A 21,613-nucleotide genomic window follows, 5' to 3' on the forward strand; every position below is an offset into this window, starting at 1 on the left:
GCATTCTTGAAACTAGATGCTTCAGCTGGTGCTGCTTTCTCAACTACAACCGTTGGTTACAGGGGTGGAGGAACATGGAAGCAAGTTCTGTTCATGTGTTTAACCACTGTTCCCTTTAAACTATTTCCATGCTGCAAGTTAAAAGCAACCCTCCCTTAAGAAAAAAACAAACAAACAAAAACAAAAACAACTCCCCCCCCAAAAAACAATTGCACGCTCTTTAAGAATTTCATTTCAAAGCTTGCTTCTGTCTTTCATCCCTACACAACCTGCTTACAGAGCAAATTCTTCACTCCATCTTACACTGTACATGGAACAAAGCCAGCCTCGTAAGTACAACAGGTTTAACAAATATACAGATCTGCAGTAGTCACTGTTTTGAAATGCTCTCTTCAAACCCTTTGGGGAAAATAATTATTTAACAGCCACGCATAGGATATATTTGTCTCACATTTGAAGGCTCCTCTTTCTCTTTTTCCCCAAGGAGTTTAGTAATACTTCTAGGTTTCAACAAACCAATAGTTCCATGTGGCAACAAGACCAGTCAGTACGGATAACAATCAAGCATGCATTTCCTTTTGCCCTTTGTCCTCCAGAAGGGTCCCCAAAAGCCAGCATGCAGTTCCTTGTTAAAGGCCTAATAAGGCATCAAAGGGAGAAGCAGGAATGACTTTCCAATTGTAATACCAGTCAAAGTGCCTTTCAGATGAAAAATTTCATCCCTTAGGTCTTTTCTACTCACATTCATTTTTCATATCTCAAGCAAGTCATACTACAAAAGCACCCATCTGTAACAGGCACTGCCCATATACAATAGCAGACAACCTTCCCACCCCTTTTTTGGTCTTTTCTATTTGATTATGATTATCCGATTATAGGATTTTCCTACAGCAATACAAGTCACTGACATAAACTGGAAATAAAGGACAGACTCTCACATCCTCACTCTTACTCATCACAGGAAAGCCAGAGACATCATCATCATTCCACCCGGCCTGGGCCAAAGTGCTTAGTAGTACTTTCAACCTCCTCGCACTGTTCAAAGGAACAAACTTCGAAATGGGGTGACATATGCATCCTAAGGACTGCAATACTGTACATAATCCAGGCAGAATTTAGCCACCCACTGCTCTTAATGGAGGACCAATTTCTATCTTTCCAACAATCATGAAGAACTTTTCAAAGGCTGACTTGTGGCATGCATCAAGTAGCAGCAAACGTCAGCTCCTGTTTTCCCACCAACTCTAAGTCACTAAGTCCAGTAGGGCAACTCACACGGCTTGCGATGCCCCAAGCTTGGCCTTCTACTTACCTACACTTGCATAAGCAAATGGGCCATCTATCAGCAGTCATCTGCTCACCACATGCTAGAAATCTAGGACTTTTTTCAGAATAAAGGCCAGCTCTCAAGGACTCATGGATGTGCCATTCCAACCTTTCAAGTTCTCCTCCGACAACTGCATGCACCTACATGAAACTACTAGCTATTGCCATACAACTAGGGACTGTATTTTGAAAATTTAAATCATCATCCAGGAAATCTTGAATTTTAGGCATGAATTAATGCAGATTTATAGCGCTTGGGAAGAGCCTAGGAACACAGAAGGAAGAAACTCCAGGGTAAACTTGATTCCAACCACAAATTTTCTGAAGTCTTAGTGTTTGGCAAAATACTGGAAATGTAGCATCATACCAAAAATTAAAGTGCAATGTAGTCTCAGGTTTAAACTGTAGATAAACTAAGAGTATCTGCAAAATAAAATAGTTGACATCCCTTTCTAGTTATTTTTCACATCATTAGTATCTCTCTCCTGTATGAACATAAAAAGCAAAAAATGTTCAAATAATAACAAAACTATAACTGGTATGCTTTGGTGAGCAGGACACCTCACTGATAAAAATTAAACTAGGAAAATCATTCAACCTCTGAAAACATAAATGGTCCAGCCAGTGAAAGCACTTTTCTGAAAACAGGTTAAAATTCCATTCTCTGTCTTTTGCCTTTGTACAAAGAATAGTATTACAAAACGGAAGGTCAAAAAGACCCTACAGATAAAGATCTGTTATTCCCTTCAAACTCACATCATTTAATTTCTCTCTATAGACAGCTTTCTAGTATAAAGCCTTCAGCAAGCTACAGAGTATTAGCACATTGCAAGTGTTTGGATAAGACCCTAAAACAACAAAGAAAAAGGCCTAGAAAATGACAGAGAATGCTATCAGTTTGTTCAAAAGACTCTCCACAGCAGCAAAATTATTTTAATATGAACCACATCACAAGTCTCACAGCTGCAGGCCTCCCCTGTCTTCCCAAAAAACAAGGGTAAGCTTCTTTAGGGGCAAGTGCCAGAAATTAAGTCTATATTTCTTTGCCTAACACAAGATACATTCATTCATCAAAATCTTTAATTAGCAGAACATATTGATTTCTGGATTTGGGGTTTTAACTATAGTGCCACCTAAGTACCAATGAACAGTGAGAAGAAATTTATGTGCAATGAAAAAACTCTGAGGTATTAGGAAGCTTACTCATGTTTTAACCTTCAAAAAAACAACAACAGAAAACCAACAAAAACCCCACACTCATAGATGCAATATACTGGAGATTCAGTTCAGACATACAGCTAAGTAAAACAAAGAACAGTCAGGCTGAGGTGCATCTCCTCCTTCTTTAACGTCATGACATAAAGGAAATGTTAGTTATTGACTAACATTATGCCATTTACCTGCATACAGGAAAAGCACACAAATTTAAAACACTTAAGTGGGCTAACAGAAGGACAAAATTATCTGCCCACAAACAATTGCACTGTAATCTCTTATACCTTTATTCCTTTGTGGTTCCTTATTTTGTTCTGAACATTATTTCAGCAATGACATAAAGAGGCCTGACAAAAGAGTAACTATCTCACAAAAACCAAGCAGCCTAAAGAACTGTTTGGCACACTTATCCATTTGGTTTCTTATCCACACTTAAAGGATTCCTAATTCTAAACACTGGGTTTAAAGACGCATGCTTAAGCATTGACTCTTCCAACATGGAAGCAGAGGAAATTCTGCATCATACATTTTGCAAGACCTTGCTACCTTGCAACAGTCTCCAAAGCAGGAAAAAAACACAATCCTCGGCTATAACGCCTTAACCTGAAGGTTGCTGACAAGTCACAAGAAACAACCAGCTAGCCAGAGAGGAGTCCATCACATGAGCACTCAGAAGCTTTTCCATCCTTAAGGGTCACACTGAAAGCACTTAAATAACAGCTGAAAGGAAACATTGTTTCCTACTGCTTTGGAAGAGCTCCTGCAAAATGTTGGTCAGACACCAGCAAGTTTCACCAGACCAACTGATGAAATCCTTGCTGTATAAGAGCAGCTCAGAAAACCCACGCCATAACACTTGTTACAATGTGGCTTTCAGGCTTTTGAGAGAGGGAGAAGCAGAAATACCCAGATGTACACTTCCATACGCTGCCCAAAAGGGAGCAGGGTGGAGGGAGATGTGATTCTATAGCCAACCAACAGCAAACCCGAGAATGGAGTCAAGACTCATTACACCTCACCTGGACCTTAAACCTGAAGATGTATTCCTTGAGCAAACAAAGGAGAAATTCAAAACTCCTTCAGTAGTTCTGCCTATAGAGATAGTGCTCTTCCCCAGACCGGGTTGGGTTACCGCTAGTTTGTGTTTGCTTGTAACTGGTGAAGACAGAGATCAATGGCCTATTCTCCACATCTTTGTGGGAGGGTTACATAGGATCAAGAGGTAACTTCACACCAGCCCTAGTGCTACAGCAAGGGTTTCTACAAATATGCTAAGTCAGTTAGAGAGGAATCTGGTACTCTGATTGTAACATTAGCCCTTAATGAATAAACAGCTGGAGAACCACATAAGCATCAAACTTGTACAAACAGTAATGACTTCATGTTCTGTGCTGTGACTTGGATCATTACATCTCACGTTCCTGAGTTATATCCCGTCAAGCAGAAGAACTTTCACACAAACGCTCTAGACTTACCCCAGTTGAGGAATCTAGTAAGTTTTCTAGCCAGATCTAAAGCTTAACAAGAGGTGCTAGGAAGGTTGTGATGTGAGAACGCCAGATACCAAACAGAACGTGTTCCACCTGCTATTGCTTCCCTGTCATCCCTCTCTCCAGTCAGCAGGCTTTTACCATCATCCTCCAGATCAGGAATCTGAGGCAAAAAAACGCAGAGGAGCAACCTCTGTGTAGGCTCCAACAACAGCAAAGCAGTATCAGTGACAGGGAATATGCTCTTTTATTAAAAAGGGTCACACTCAACACCTCTCTGGCTTTTCACCAGTCTTGGATAGAGAACATCAAAAAATTCTTTGACATCCATTTTCCCAGAAAGCAGTTCCTTTCTCCTAAACAAGGCTATAACAGCCCATACCCCTTCTAGGCTGAACTGGGAACTCAGCTAAAGGTCACACACAGATGTCATCAAACCACCTTCATAAACAGAACAGCACTATGCTAACACTGAGCACCTGCCATCAGCGTACAGCCTTGGCTGATCCACTAACAGCCGCTATCAATATCTGAACCACCATGATAAATGGATGACAAAAGGCTGGAAGTGGCATAAAATGAAAGGGACTAGAATGTTATTATCCGATACAGTAAGTCACTGTCAGTAACAACAGGGAGGCATTTGCAGTGTTTTACTACTCATTCATGGTGATGAATATAATTCAGCTTATACAGCTAGGAAAAAAGTACTTCAGGTTGCAATGGATGCAGACAACAAATGCATTATCTTGCTCTACCAGCAAGATAATGGAGAACCTGTGACAGTGACTACCTTCTTCAGTCTTTCAAAATTAAGGTAAAGAAGCAATAGCTTTAGTCTCAGTGGGGAACCATGCAGATAACCAGTAGTACTGCCACAAGTACAAACTGAGTATAAAAGAAAGCAGCCAGAAGGAAGGAGTTGAGGAATTATTAATAATTACCACTATGTCTGGCCTTAATCAAAAGCCAGTAACAAGTTACCTACATGTGTATAACTGAGGTGTTCATATCTCATACATTAATGTACTGAATGATAGAGAACACAAGACTCTGCACTGCAGGCATGCAAGGAAGTCACGGCAAAGGAGGAAGATTTATCTCTTATTTGAAGCAAAGAATTGTCTATTTGTTTGTTAGGAACAGGAGATGATTCCTACTCCAAAAACAAGACACCTACATAGCAAAGCAAAGCGAACTAATATTTTAGTTTTCTGGAGATCTATCTGAATCCTTTGGAAGACTTTGAAAGGGAGATCAACCATAACAGCAAATATGATTTACCAGGAGGAAACTGTGTGCTATGAGCATGCTCATGCACACACAGGACCAAGGGGCAAAGGTCTAAATCTCAAGGTGGGCTGAGAAGTGCTCTTAAAAGGCATCCACTCATAAAAGCCATAGCGGAGGGACTCTTTCTCATGGGAAAGTTCTTTGACAGAGGTTTCTGAGAAATTTCTCTCCAACATATGCAACCTGAAGCGTAAAGCACGCACAAGGACAGAAGACCTTGCTGTTCCTCCTGACTAGGTAGCAGCCAAGTCAGCTAAGCAGCGAGATATCTTTAAGTGATCTTGTATTGCTTTTCACTCCTTTATGCATGTCCTTTTCTCTCTCAGATTTATGAGTGTGTTGACTACTCTGGATGTCAGGAGTCAATGCCTGTATTTGCATTTCATCTTAATATGGCCTTAGTTAAGTGTGATTCAAAGTAACTGGATAGTAACCAGACACTCCTCTCTCAAGACATGGCAAATCCATAAATCGGGACATGCTGTCAAGGACCCTATCTCCCCAATACACCCTTTACTATAGGTAAAGGAAAGCAGAATGGTCACCAATTTCAGCTCACAGGCCAGGCAGAGAACAAATACCAAGAGCCTTCAAAGGAGGCAGAAACATCTTTCATTTTTAAGAACTCAGATGACTCTCCAGCAGACAGGAGGATAGTGGGGCACACGTCCTCCTAAGATAAGAGTACGCTCAGCACTAAAAAGAAAACCTTTCCCAATCACCTCCCCCTCAAAAAATGGCATGATGTCCTCACTACCCCTAAAATAGATCCTGACTAGCTTTATGAATGGCATTATACAGCTTGCTATTTGAAGAGTCAAGAGGTTCCTTTCAATTTTATGGTGTATGTACTTTACTCTACTTTTTTTTCTGAGAAGGCACAGACTCCAGAATGAAGCAAGGAAGAGCAGGAAACACTTAAATGACATTACACTGGTACAGGCTACAAATGCGCAAGAAATGCTACAAAATATTGCACTGTTAAAAAGAGATGTTCAACCACAGGTGACTTGTACTATCTCCTCATAACGCTCCTCCTCCACTAACTATAGCCAGCGGTATAGGGTTGACAGGCAAGCAGGCACTTTGTGTCTTAATCCTTTGCTCTGAGACCATTACCTCTCAATCCTTTAATTTTCATCCATTAACAAATTTGAACTTGCTCTCCTTTCACTGACAAACACTGGCTTCCCTACTTCCCTAAATAAGAGAGATTTCCCCTCACCAGATTAAACTGTCTCCCTCTTTTTAATCCTACCACAAGAAAGGGAAGGGAACATAGGTTACCATGAATGGCAACATTCAAGTATTTATAACTCTGCTACTTTCTGAAAGCACAGTGAAGAGATTACCACCTTGTACAGGATAAGACAAGAAGCTGGGTGACTGAGGGAAATGAAGATAAATGAAGTTGCCCAAGATGTAGATGCAGAAAACAGACATGGAAGAACAAAACGAAATGAGATGTCGGACAAAAATCTTCCAATTTTAAAGCCAGTGTACTTCACAGCTTGAAATGTTTAATCTGTAGACCTCTCAGCATCATGTTGAAAACAAATACTGATATATTTTATTTACCAATAAACATGTTTTCAGAAGATGTACAGTCTAGAGAATTCTTTGCAAAACTGCCAACTACTAGCATGTTTTGGACACAGAAAAAAATAAACCCCCTAAGACTATAATTTTTATATATATACCCTGCTGAAAAGCAAACACCAGTTTTCCCTCACATTAGTAGAACCATTTTATTTTTTGTTAATGTAAGAGGCAATCTAGTTGTAGGAGTTAATTATACAGTGTGATAGAGTTCATAACCTGTCATATATTAATCAGAGAAAAACCTCCTGCTGCCCCTACTCTGATGGCCTCACTAAATCAGATTACATTATCACATTCTATTGTCCCTGCTAGCAATAAAAAGCAAGATCACTCCCTATCACTTTGCTCATTTGTCACTAGATCATCTTTATGATGCAGTGCTAAACATGATACTAGATTATTTACAAGAAGGGAAGACAAAGCAAGTTAGAATATCTTCTCTGCTCCAAGTGTATTTTATATGAAAGAGTGTCACTTACAATATGGCCTGGAAAATATAATTTTCAGCAGGAAAACAAAAAACAAAATTGCAATGATATTCATCACTCTAGTAAAAATAGATTCTAGAGAAAGCTAATAATCTATACAATTACACACAGCTCAATGATCAACGCAGATGTCCCAAACTTACAGACACGAAACACCCCCTCCCCCCCCAAATCTGACATGTAAAGCTGTACTTTAGATTTGCAGAAAACGTGAGAGGAAACCTAAGGCTACATTACAGACAAAAGACAAGAGGACAATTTATACAGAAATACTCATATAGCCCAAGTGTCGAGAACAAAATAGCCACAGTATCATGGAGCTCAGTCCAGGCTGCCAAATATACCTTACTGCCTAGGTAGATGCTTGGGCAACTTGCCTACTAAGATTTCTACACTGCTGTAAATGTGCTGCCCTCAGTAGCAGATTTTTTCTAGACTAAAACTAACATGGGCATCTGCATGTACACTGGCATGCACACAGTGCACTGTATCTCTACAGTCATTCCCACAGAGCGGCTTGAGGGAAAACAAGGATGGCTAAGGCAATGGACTAGCACTTGGAAGGTTCAAATCAACATTTTCCCTTTGCATGACTATCGAATCTGGGCTCCAATTTACCCTGCTATTTCTTGCAAGCATAGTTCTTCCTAAGTCTCAAAGGGATAAATGTGTTGTGTGGAAACGAGACAGCAAAGGTTCGTCTGGACAAGTAGTAGCACTTGAGGGAAAGTAATCTCACACACAGCACCGAGCAGCCTTGCAATCAGGCTAAGAAGGCACAGTCCAAAGTACCCTATGAAAGTTCTTTGTTGCATCTATGTTGATAAGCATAACTCATTTTGCATTATAGATTAAACACTATAGGATTATATTAAAGACACTGTAGTATACTCTGAACAACAGCAAACTTTAAGGTATCTTGATGTGCATGCTGTCATTTCAAGGGTATTAGTTGGCCAAGTGTTGTTTGTCTTTGTATATACATACACATTTATTTCTTAATTCACCAACTTCGTAAATTTCATTAATTTCATTGATTCTTTTTAATCTCCCCAGAACAAGCAGGAGCTTTGTCTGGTGAGCAGACCAAAGAGCCTGCTCCTCCTGCACTGTAAGATGGTGGTAGAGAGAAGAGGTTCAAAAAGAAAGCTCTGCCTGGCAAGGGCCCTCTTGTTTCCTACCCCACCCCTTCCTGCCTACTCAGTTGTGCTGGAGGAGAGAATTCTCTCTGCCACAGCATCACTTCGACACAAATAGCAAGCAAAGCCAAGGGAAGCCAAGGACTCCTCTGAACTACACGCAGACAGTGCACTGCATGCAGAGATCCAAACGAATCTAGAGGGTTAACATGGTTTTGATGCTACCACACAGCCTTATTTGGACCCACAGTTCTCCCCACTGCAAAGCCTACAGCATACATGGAAGGAATTACCTTTATTGTCTCGTAACAGCTGTCTAGGATGACAAATCTGAAGCAGTTCTCAATTTCCTCTGGTTTTGTTTCTAGAAAGCTCAGTCTTAAGAAGAATCAGTTTCCATCTTGATTTTGCTGCATTCAATGAGAAGCCATCAGAGACATCTAATTCCATGCAAACAAGGGCCTTGCCCTCAGACGTATTTGCAAACTGCAACTTACAGTGTAACTTTACCCACAAGTGTAATAACACCCCTTTCATAACACAAGAATAGGTATTAGTACTGCTATAAATTATTTATAAAGACAGATTAGAAGCTAAAACAATAGCTTTTAAAACCCCTATGCATCTGCCCACACAATCGTGTCACTGTCAGTGGATCTTTCACTTATGCAGTACAAAGTTCACATCGTGCCACAGTCAGCGGGAGGCCAGTTTGTAACTCACCCTAGGAGCCCAGAGTGGATCTCAGCACAAGGAAAAGCTAGTTTTCCCCTAATGTGTTAGAGGACAAGTTATCAACCACTGCACCACTCAGGCAAATGCCCTCCCACATGAAAACAGGAAGCACCATTAGAGAAGTCACTTGCCTAATATGCATACGTCCTATTATCATATCTCAGCACATGGCAGGGTTGCGTCCCGAACCACCAGCAGATGCCCAGCATGACCTGCTCACCTCCGAGATAGCGCTGCACCAGCCTACACAGCATTCAAGCACAAGCTGGTGCAGGAAATACAAATCACTTTCCCACTGCCACAGCAAGCTACAAAGCTTTGTATGCAAATGGCATCGGACCCAAGAAGATAACCTTTTCCCTCTACATGTTTGGTCAACTTTACAAGCTAGTGCAGAAGAGCTGTCCTCTGTAGTGCTTTCCTGTCCACAGATTACAACAAGAAAGCCGTATTTTCACCTCTCCCAGTTCAGATACAGAGAGCATCCACAGGAACCTTCAAGTACTCCACACTAAATACTTCCTTCCTGGGCATACACGTTGGCTTCTCAGTCTTTCAGAAGAGACTGAGTATAAGGTGTTCCTAAGCTGTTATTTAAAAATAAAAATTTGATTGATTGCTTGGCCAACCTATGTTCTAATGCCATCCTCCAAACATGTTTATTTTTAAAGTTCATTATTGTTAGCACATGTTACTGAGGTTTGCAAAATGCAATTTCCTTATTAGAACTGCCCCCTACGGAGTTTAATATCAGGGAGAATTTATCAGGGTTGTCATTTTAAGAAAGGGGGATTAACCGAGAGTTGAAGCCAGTGAGCAAATGTGCACTTAGAACCAGAAAATAGTGGCTGAAAATTCTTAGCCCAAATGCATTTTTTTAAAACTTAAAACACAAAAGCTACGTTTGTCAGAGGGCATGTAACCCTCACTAATCTCTTAGCTCATTTCAAGAACACCACAGACAAACAACGAATAAGCTTTGCTCTATTGTTCTTTTCAAGTTGAATGCCTACTCTCTGCAACTCACCATCTGCATTAAAGGTTGAGACATACAGAGCAAGGATGACTACAACTAATCACCCTGCAGATATTCGTAAAATGGGATAATAGCATCAAACAGGAAGAATTTATTTGTAGAAAAACATGAAAAGTATCTCAGAGCTATGAAATAATGCAAACTGCAATCTGACAAACAGCTAACACTCCCTTGGGAGCAGGAGACTCAAGCTGAACTCAGCGTACAATTAGGGAGCATTTCTCCAAGACAAATTTCATAAAAAGCCAGGACAAAAAATTGGCCATTTATATTTCTTCTTCATGAAACACTGTCAACAGAAAGTTCTCCCCAACTCTAATTCATAACAAAGCAGTACAGTACAGAAGCCAAACTCACCTTGTCTGACCAACCTGTGATTCACAACTGGTCTGCAGAAAGACAACAGCTTCTGCACACCAACTGTTGAAGTTAACTTGGTGTGTAAAACTACACTGTTATTTTCCCTTACAATCAAGTTGCTGCTCTAGTCAATCCCTTCCACTGTAAATTCAAACTAGGAATCAGGTTTTTGCCTCTTCTCCAACTTGCGTCAATGAGCAGAAGTTCAGAGTCTATAGTATTAACCTGCTGGGCTGTCAGTAGGTATGGTGTGAAGCTCTAGCACTCTTACCATACTCACAGTGGAGGAGTAGCAGCTCGCACACCTGAACGGCATCAACTACTAAATCACAGCTATTCCATGTGGCCATTTTGTGGTATGAACACCATTACCTGAGCTGGCCTGACTTGATCAAGTGGACAGACAAGGGTACCCAACTCAAGCCAAACTACTGCTGTGAGGACAAGTTATTAATTACAATGGCAGCTTAGCTTCCTATAGGCACTATGACTGCAGATATTGCACAAGAACAATGAGACTACTACATTCCTATGTTAGAAAGGAGATGGGAAGAAAAGAGAGGAGAAGAAACCACCACTATTTGAAATTCAAAAAGCTTTCCCAAAGCAGCATAGTGTCAGAGACGAAATGCTCTCCCCCGATTTTGTGAAATCACTTACCTCCACCTTTAACATCAAAATGAAACTGAGCAAACTTGCAAGATCTAAAGGCAGCTGCTGTTTTCGTTCTACTCTTGAGTTAAACCATGCCTGCTTTATTTCACTATTTGGCTGCTCCAGTGATTCACGGTGTGACAGCCGCTCAAAGCAACATGATGCTTATGACCATTTCAAAGCACATGCCTCTCATTCTCCAAGGCTAAGCTTCATGGTTTCAAGCTGTAGGAAGGGCTTCTGTGACTTCCAACAAACTTACATACACGTCCAGCTTAAGTTATTTATTAGTCAGAATACTAACGCCCCCAAAAGGCATCATTTTACATGTACACTTCATAAAAACACATCAGTTTTGACTAATTGGTCTACTGTAGTTCCTCCAAATACCTTTTTTAATTAAATACCATTTTCCCCTTTTCAAATATCAAGCATATAAGGGTGAGTCATACCAAATGCTAGCTTGCAGATCTCTGCTGTAAATCTAAAAACCTGTTTTTAACCTAGAGCTAGTTTGTTCTGAGTATGATTGGGCAAAAATCTCACAACATGACCTCTTCCAGTGGAGTCAACATGGAAGACTAGATCAACAATGAATAAACAGCTATCTACCCAGCCCAGGGCAAGCATGCAGTATTACCCATCTTACTCTGGGGACCGCACTGACCCGCCCCTGTCACAGACAAGACTAGCTTGAGGGCAGCCTAAAACATTCAGTCTAGAAACTCCAAAGTGGTTGATGTCTCTGCACTAAATAGCTAAAAGCAAGAATGGGGCAGAGAGCACTACATTAAAACAAAAATAAATAATAGTTTACCTATACATAGGTGTTCTTCTGTCTTCACAGAAAATTCCCATATGCACTAAGCATTTCCTAAATACAGTGGCTTTATACATATACTGTGCTACCAGGCAAAAGGTAAATACCTGGCCATATTTATGCCACTGTTCATGCATACAAAGGAATACTACTTGCAAACTCATTACTTCAGGGACACATACACAAACAGCACAAATCAAAGTTCTGAGCATGAACCTCTTCCCTTTAATAGAGAAATAATAAAACCATCACCCTCCATTTATTTGGTCCCATACAAACTGAGACAGCTTTGAACTTTGAGTCAAAGCATGGTTAACAAGAGTCTTTGAACAGTTACAAATCAGAGCCATTAATGAGAGAGAAATTATCCCCAACAGCCTTAAATTCAGAAGGTATGGCAGATCTCTCTCTTAATTTCTCCTCAGAAGTTCACTAACAATGTTAACAATGCTTTTCTCCCCTTTTCAGAGTCCTAATAGCGGACAGAAAACCTGACAGGAATAATTTTGCTGCATTTCTGCCACACAATGCTTAAATATTTCGCTGGACGTCTGTTTTCTTCAGCATAAAACTATTCATAACTCTCAGCATTGACAGTGACATGAATAATCTTCAGCTAGCAGGCCTAAAAAGGCAAGTGCTTTGCAGTAAGTTCATTTTTAGAAACTACTTTCAAGTTTCAGAATGGCCAAGTGTGTCTGGAACACTGACACATTTAACAGCACACACCCAGCTGCTAAGCACAGGTACACTATTTTTTCAAAGCTTCTAGGGAGATACTGATCTGCTGCTAGTCAAGAGCAATTATGTGGAAGTCAGAAGTTGCACTAGAATAAATCAGTGATGAAACTGCACTCAGAGCGGTTTGGAAACAAATATAAATATATAAGCAGACTAATATCATGAAGGAAATTATATATGCTTTGATAATCTATTGCTGACAGGTACAGAATCTACCAGCCTTCTAATAACTGAGAAGAAATGAATGAATTTAGGTCCCATTCATTCCACCGGAATTATCTGTGTAGTCAAGTATCAACGAATTGTCATGTCTCCCATCAGTTATAAAGATCTGATCTTTCTACAGGTAATGTCCTGATCTTACGCTCCTCTGTCCCCTAGAAAATCAGAATAATTGAAGCTCCTTCTTGCAATTTTTAAAGGCTACATGCTGTATTCTATATTATAGATATGTCCACTATGTGCTTATACTGCATTCATAAAGATGCAGTTTAAGGTCTGAAATGCCTACTCAAAGAAACAATAGTTTACAACTGGCTTGAGAAAACAGCATATTGAATCAAAGTCTCTTTCTTTCTACTACTGTTATTTCCTAGTCCCAACCAGTATTCAGATGTGGAACACTTACCAAGATCAAAACCAAAATCATGAGCAAATTAAGCAAAATTATTCCAAGTGACTTGTTAACATTATAAGCTTATGGATATTGCATCTCAACAAGTTTAGCAATTCTTTAGTCAGTATTTCTCATTTGGTTTAATGTAACATGATGGACAGCCAAAAGAGAGGCAGCCTTTTTTCCTCATCCCATATCAAGCAAGTATCCCAATACAAAAGAGCAAAATATTTCAGCAGAATAGCACATTTCAAGAACGCATACACCTCTTCGCACAAATGCAAGTGCTGTAGGAAGTAGCAATGATCTTTATATAAATTCATTTCAAATCTGTTTCTGAACTTTTCTGACAACTCCCTCCACACAAAACATAAAATAGCTTTAAAGAAGAAAGAAAAAAGAAAAAAGAAATCTTACGGCTTGAAATGCAGTAAGCCAGCCTGCAGTTGATCCTCCTGAACAGTTGTTTGTTGACTGGCCAAAGTATAAGTGTAAAGAGTTGAATGAAGTTAATGATCAGTCCTGACACTACAAATATGTAGCAGATCAGAAGGTGGCAAATGAATTGAGACTTCAGAAAGCCAACGATGTCCATGATTTGCTGAGAAAGCAGGAGGGTACCTTCAGACCCAAAATTCAGAAGACAACCTGCAAAACCAAATAGTATCAGCTGTTAAAAAAATACATTTTTTTTAAACAGATCGTTAATATAGACTGTCTGCTTTCCGCTTAAATATCTGAATGAAACTTAACTCTTCAAGAAAAAGGTTTGGTTCCAATATTTGCAAGAGTAACCATGGAAAGAGAATGTCCCATTTTCCAAATCAATTTATATCTGGCTTTGAAAACAAGTTTTCACTTTTCAATTCTAATTCAGCAAAACATGTGAGCATTTTACTCCATTCCATGGAATACAATACTCCTCTATCAGGTCTTTATTGATAAAATACAAGCAAAACAATCCACTTATATTTTGAGTTGAATGGCCTTTACTTCGTAAGACATACACTGTGGCCTCTGCTATCTTCAAGAGCAGCTCTACAGTTCATAGTCTTACAAGCATACAGTTTTAATAAAGATTCACTAACTATTTTTCTGAAAGCATTAATGACACCTTATGCAAACAATCTGTGAAATTTTAGGAACAAGTAGCACACCCATTTAGGAACACATTTTAATAACAGCCCAGTTCCCACTCCTCAATGCTACCTAAACATGTTAGATCTTAACCATATTTCCCATTCAAGATTTCATAAAAGTCCCATAAACTGGGGGCCACAGAGTACCTTCCACACCACTGTACACGACTTCTTGTTTGAGATTCTGGACAATTTCACAAAGCTGTGTTGGGCAACACCCTGAAAAGGCTGTCTCCAATTTTTACTCCAATCAAGACCAATTTATTTACTTTCAGATACATTTACCAAAATGTTTTAGGTAACAAATTGTTACCAGTTTACCAAATTGTTTTGCATGTTTATATGTACAAAAGGCCAAGATACCATTTGCTGATTTCTTTATACTTTTAAGTTATGTTTGCCTAATGATTGATACTGTCAAATGTCTGTTCAACCTTTTTTAGGGTAGAATATCGAGCTGGAAAGATCAGCTACAGTTGCATACAAATAGCAGGGATAAGAACAAAACAATCTTCCTTCATGTCATGCTGGGGGAAAAAAAAAGAAAAAAACACTACATTGGTTTGATTCATTGGCTTCAGTGAAGTCCAAAGCAAGTTCTTTAACACATTCAGGATTTTAAACTAAGAAACAAGCAAAACAAAACAAAAAACCTCATTCAGCTATATTGGTCAGTTCACTTTTCCTCAGTATATATGCCACCTCCACTCAAGAAAGGCTAACTAAGGACATAGCCACATACCCAATCTAGCAAACACAGAAGTAACTGATTTGAGGCATATGAATGGCTCTATTGAGTTTAAATAGTATTCCTCAACATGCTTGAAGTTTGAGGATATGCACAATCTAAAAGACTCCAGAGCAAGAGAAGAAGTTCTGACATTTTCTGTAACGTTGCAAAAGGGAACATCAAGTTATTGCATTCTCAAATGATTGTAAAAACACAGTCCTGCGTACATTCACCTCATTCTTCTCTATATAAAGTAAATGCAAGCTTTAGACCTTTATGTCAGAGGCTGTGTATTCCTCTATGGGCTGCGCCAGCTTTGCTCCCAAACCAAGAGGTAGCAGCAGCCCTTTAAATCTAGCTTTAGTGGCTCATTTCCTAGTTACATGTAAACACCAGTTGATTTTGGCTTGAGAATAAAAGCTTGACTAAGCACAATGCACAAAATTTGTTCAGTCATTCCATGTAATTCTGTCAGTCGTATCCCATAAGCCCAGAAAGGAAATTCTGACAGCAGCACTAACTCATGACCCAGCAGTTTTCCAGAACAACTCCTCTCAGAAACTTTCATGAAAATTTTACTTAAGAAAGGCCTGCACAATTTTGGAAAGGACCAATCCAATCTCAGCAGCTGGCAGTCCAGAGGACACTGCCTATCAAGTACCATACTGAACTCCCCTCCATACCCACCACCGCCAGTCAGATTGTTAAGAGAAGATACTAACACAAAATCTCTCAGCAAACAAAACCAAAACATTTTGAATTTGGTAAACAGGAGGTGGTGCTACGCTATTCTATTCCTAAAATATTTCTCCTTTCGAGCAATAGGAGAATTTGCCCGCAGAGAAAGTCCTGAGATTTTTGGAAGTTCATAAGGAAGTAACAAAACGGCAGGTGTCAGCATCCCAAGGAATTAACTGATGAAAAAAATCTTGATGCCTATTCTTTTACTTGATATGAGACCTCATTATAAGAAGTGCTGAGCCTAGGTCAGCATCCCCAAACATCTGTTTTACTGCCCTTGCTGACTATGCTTGCCACAGCAAAGAGCACACACAAGAATTACTGCAAAGTGATAGGAAGTGATTCAGCCAGGTATTCAGCCACAAGAACAATGATGAAAAAATTAATAAAGAGAACCTGTATTGCTGGATGCTTTATATAAAATGTTTATGGCAATCCCAAGCCTATTATTAGCAGATAAGATGTGCCCTTTGTGTATCACAGACTTTGTTCTCTGCATCTTGCTGTACTGTACTATGCAGTACCAAAGCAGGCACCAGTCCGTAGCACAGAATCACACAACAGGCCTGTGTTCACTGTGGTAACTACTGTCATTATACTTGTACAAAGCTTTTCCAGCTTTAACCAACCATTCTATTAAAGATACATTTCCGAAGGTGGCACCCAATTTATTAGCATGGGCTTTGCCCAAAGGCTTTGTTTTTATTGAAAGCTAAGTAGAATGAGACATTGTCTAGTAGGAATCCTTATGATGATTCATGCCACAGCCCCCTGTCTCACACTCTCAAGACAGAACCAAACACTTTAAAAATAAAAAAGGCAAAAACAAGTTTCAGATAAGTTTAGAGTAAAAGATACAGGATTTCACTTCCTTAATTCAGACTCTCTTACTTCATCAAGTAGCAGGGGTTAGATCACCTATTTAAGAGAGAGACAACAGACTGGAAGCAACCAGAGGCTTGTAAGTGGATGGAAAAGATCGTACCATGCCTGAAACCTCAATGATTAGGTTTATCCTACTGTCCTTGGTTCAAACTGATTAAAAGCTTCTTGTGCTAGCCATCTTGTTTAACTCCACGTCATGGAATCACTCTAATCTAATGTAATTCCCAGAGATCAGTGAGGAACTGGATCAAAAAAAACACCTATGAAATGAAATGAAATCAGTCTACTTGTAGTGGAGATCTGAAAACTCACTGCCGAATATGATTAACAAAAACCTACTGTAGTAAGCAGTTGATCAAAAGATTTTGAGAGGTGGAAGAACTAACCAGAATGTTACTCCACCAATTCATTTTTTCCACTGTAATAGTAGTTACAAATTAAATATTACATTTATGTGCAGCATTTATTACACACTGGACTTCAAACAAAACTTCAGAGAATTAACATAAGCATTGATGAGATAACCCTGATAAAGCATAATGCAATTATTACTGAATTTACAATTTGGTGAAGCCACAGTGGAATGTTCGGAAGCAATTTCTTCCCTGCTTTTATGCCTCAATCATGAGATTTTCAATTCTTTAAAGCTCTTATAACATGTTTCAAAGGCAAACTAAATCTAGTTAAGCACTATCACTGAAATGCATCTAATTAGTGACATCACTTGCTTGTAAAAGGAACGAGATATTGCTTAGAGGAACAAGGGCAATGGCTTATATTTTGCTTCTCTGAAAAGTAGAGAGGCTAGAGAGATTAACTTTCTCTTCTGATTAAATGCAAGCTATTTTCCCTTCAAGATCTGCAACCCAAACACTGCACACAGTGTGCTATTTAGGTGTGTGGTTTCTCATTCTTAAAGATTTTTTTTTTTCATATGATAGTGATTGGACTGTTTCTGCTATCCAAACTCCAAGAAATGTAGGCCGCTCTTGGCACAGGCTACAAGAAAGTAGAAATTTATTTTCAAGAACCATTTTTGAGGTAATGAAAACAGTATAAAAGCATGCTTTTTAAGAGTTCATAGGAACTTAACCCACTTGTTGTTTCTCTTACTAAAGTTCCTCATGGGTAATATCAACATAACATTGGTTTAAGTGATAAAAGGATCAGGTCTTTAATTCTTAATCCATGATGCTGGTTTAATAAATTACAGATTTCCTTACAGATAATGACTGAAAATTACAGCAGCCTTTTGAAAACAAACGGAGCAATCAATGCATTTTCTCAGAAGCTATTAAGATCGGAGAGCAGCCAAGAAGCTCTCTTCTATCAAACACCCCTTAAAATGAATTAGGGGAAAACGGCCAGAGCATCAAAAACAGACAGGAACTTTCTTTGATAAATGTTTTCCTTGGGATATAAAACAAAAGGCCTGAACCTCAACTGTCTGTCTGGGGAACAACTCAACAAGCACCTATTCATGTGACTAAGAGATCACAAGGTCATGTTTAAAAGCAGACTCCCCCCCTGACTATTCACTTCATCCTCTTTCTTGCCCAAGTTTTACTCTTCAGCAAGGCCCACTATCTTTTCTACTTAAACTACTCCAAAGGTTTCCTTCTGCTTAGAAGAACTGACCAGAAGGACACAGGAAAGGCAACATTACACCAGTGTTACGCAGGGGTGAACTACTCTCTTCGGGCAGAGGCTGTTGCCAATTAATAACAGTATTTAGTACTTTAAAGTCCATACAAGATTTGAGACTATAACCAGGGATCTCCTAAAAAGACTTTTATGGAAAGCGTAAGAATGAGGCACAGAATTATTACCCACCTTGTCCAAAGTTTATGTAGCAAATACAGTCCTTGGAATGCCGAAAGGAGTATGGTATCTGAGAGCATCTGGGCTAAGCTAATATTGTCCGTACTTGCAACTAGAGGCAAGACAGCATTATAACAGGTTATTTTCAGCAAACCATATATTTCAAGTTTATGCAAAGGTTTTTGCTCATGCCTTCTGTTTAATAAAGAGCTAATATTTAAATATTTTGCTGAAAGTTAATAACGGCCAAGCATATGATGATGATGATGCCCATTCTTGTATTTTATTGTCCAAACCAGCTTCTTGGATGGATGAGTTACACAGAGACCAAGATAATAACAACACGCTTAGGCTAGATCATATCAGTTTTAGTATTGCCTTTGAAAGAATTTTGGTTATCATCAGAACAACAAAGAAAACTGCATTACATTTCCTATCAAGGAGTCCATTTTAACAATGCTGCTATATATAGGATATAGATGCAAGGCAATTCGCAGGAAGTCCTTGTGCTCTGTTCTTCCTGTTGGTGGGTATTAAAGCACAAGTTAGGCTGTGTGCATGCACATATAACCCTTCAAGGAGAATAGATCTGTAGATGCCACAATGAAAAAAAAAAAGTCAGAAGAATTAATTGTCCTTTTGCCTTGCACTTAATTAGGGTTTGAATCACTTCCCGCCCAAAGGCATGTACCAAATGCAAGGAGGCATTACCTCCTCAGAAAAGTCTGAAATCAGGGGAGCATTTGAGCATATTTTAAGTCTTTTCCCCAAATTTAAGGGAACTTAGGAATGTTTTTGGGTTATCCTCAGAAGTCATGCATTCCTGAACTGTATATTTTGTAACATACTGAGATATTAGTCAGTCTGGCTGTTTCAAAGACAGAAGAACAAATATCATCTACCAGCAAGTTCTAGGATTTCCAATTTACAGAGTTCCTATAAAACTGGATTTTTTATTTATTTTATATTGGTCGCACAGATAATTAGCATAACAGAGAACAAAGGGAAGAAACAGAAAAGTTTTTGAAATTGTTAGAGTAAAATAATGCCCCCCCCCCCCCCTTTAATCCCCCTTTCTGCTATGACCAAAGGTTAGAGCAAGACAGCTATGCGAGCTCTTCATTTCTGCCAGGACATTAGTTCTCTGTCCGTGCATGCATACTATCTGCTGGCAAAACGTTCAGCATAGCTGATGTTTGCCCTGACACCCTCAGTGCTCATCCTCTTACCACATAGAAAGGAAAGTATTCAGCAAAGCAAGGGGAATGATTGCAGCCTGGAAGAAATGTGCACAGTCCAGGGGAGGAGAGGAAAAGACTGAGAGCTGCTGCCCAAGTTCTGAAGAGGACTGGTTCAATCTAGCACCTTCTTTCAGAAGCATAAAATATTCAGGGGGAAGGAAGGAGCTGAACAAGGAAACCTTAGGGAGCTGTGTTTAAACACAGGCAGCACAGAACTCCTGAAGGTGCAGGTTTAGGGACCGTGGGGCCAGCAGAGCTTGATGCTGAGGGAAGCATTTATTTGATGAGGATAAATGCCTTCGAGTTGAGCACTTCTGTTCCAAGCTCCTGCAGAGATCCTCAGATGATGTGACTGCGTGAAATACAGTGGGTATGTGAGGTGCAGAACACAAAGTTCACAAAGATGGCAGTGGAAGGCAAGTTGCTTCTTTCCAGCAAGCCAATCATTGCTCTTCAACTGTTTCCTGCCTAACTTTCTGCCTTTCAATTTATTAAAATAAATATTTCTCCAAAGCACAATTAACTACAATTTGCTTGGGGAAAACAAAAGAGCTGCATTAAGATATTTAAGACCTGAAGGATTCTATCTGAGTTCAGTCCCTGTTCTGGGAATCACAGCATGCCTTTTTAAAAAAAAAAAACAAAAACAAAAACACTTTCTCTGGGTCCATCAATCTACCAGGTTACTTGTGCTGCCAAAAAGGGCAATGTAACAGATACAAGCCAGAAATTAGGAATTCGGTGGCGGAGCGAGACTGAACAGCAAGCTTACAAAAATATATATTGAGAATCTAAGCAGGATGTGGGCTAGATTGTCACACAGATATAGGTGATCTGGGGAGTTCATCAGAAATAACAGGGTAAACAACAACACAGTCCAAAACAAACAGAGGTATCCATATCACGTACTCATAGCCAATTTAATACTTGATCTCAAGTCACCACAGGCAACAATAAGTGCTTAGTCAAAGGTAACCAGGGCCACGTATCCACGTATTCCTGTCATCTGGCATCCTCATATACAAAAAACAGAACCCTTAATATACATTTTTTTTCTTTTTAAACCAAAGCACTTCAGTAGGTGATCTAGCTTGCTGCAAAGATACAGATAGCTTGTCAAGTAACAGTATCTGCATATGTGCAACTGACTAAAACGTCTCAAATACATGATATATATGTTCTTGTGTTTATGATAGATGCTGTGTACAGGACACTCAAGGTATTGTTTAAGGCAATTGTACATTTGAGGTACAGAAACCAGAGTCTGTTTAGTTACGTCATTGGTTCTCAATGCCTGGCCTGTGGGAAACATCTCACTGGTGAGATCCACAATTGTGCACAGGAAACTAACAAATTAAAAACTAAGGAGGCAGCAGGCAGGATGCTGCTACCTGCATCATGGTATTTACCCAGCGTCAATGGTTCACATCACTACAGGTGAACACCTCTGCATTAGACATTTCAGAAGTAGGTCCAACACAGGAGTAGCTACTGAGCTCTCCAGTGCTTATTATAAAAACATTTCTTGTAGAACAGCCAGA

At 39.5% G+C, this 21,613-nt stretch overlaps 1 protein-coding gene across 2 annotated transcripts in view; it reads right to left on the reverse strand.

The window, feature by feature from the left end:
- AGPAT4 (1-acylglycerol-3-phosphate O-acyltransferase 4) overlaps positions 1-21,613 on the reverse strand; it is an 88,456-nt gene that overhangs the window by 58,787 nt on the left and 8,056 nt on the right. For both annotated transcript variants that reach the window (XM_026109877.2, XM_026109879.2), the window contains exon 2: positions 13,933-14,163. In XM_026109877.2, coding sequence (XP_025965662.1) covers positions 13,933-14,110 — 178 coding nt within the window. In that variant the 5' untranslated portion in view covers positions 14,111-14,163. The remainder of the gene's footprint in view (positions 1-13,932; positions 14,164-21,613) is intronic.

This window comes from Dromaius novaehollandiae, chromosome 3 (assembly GCF_036370855.1).
Source record: "Dromaius novaehollandiae isolate bDroNov1 chromosome 3, bDroNov1.hap1, whole genome shotgun sequence".
NCBI classification, from domain to species: Eukaryota; Metazoa; Chordata; class Aves; order Casuariiformes; family Dromaiidae; genus Dromaius; species Dromaius novaehollandiae.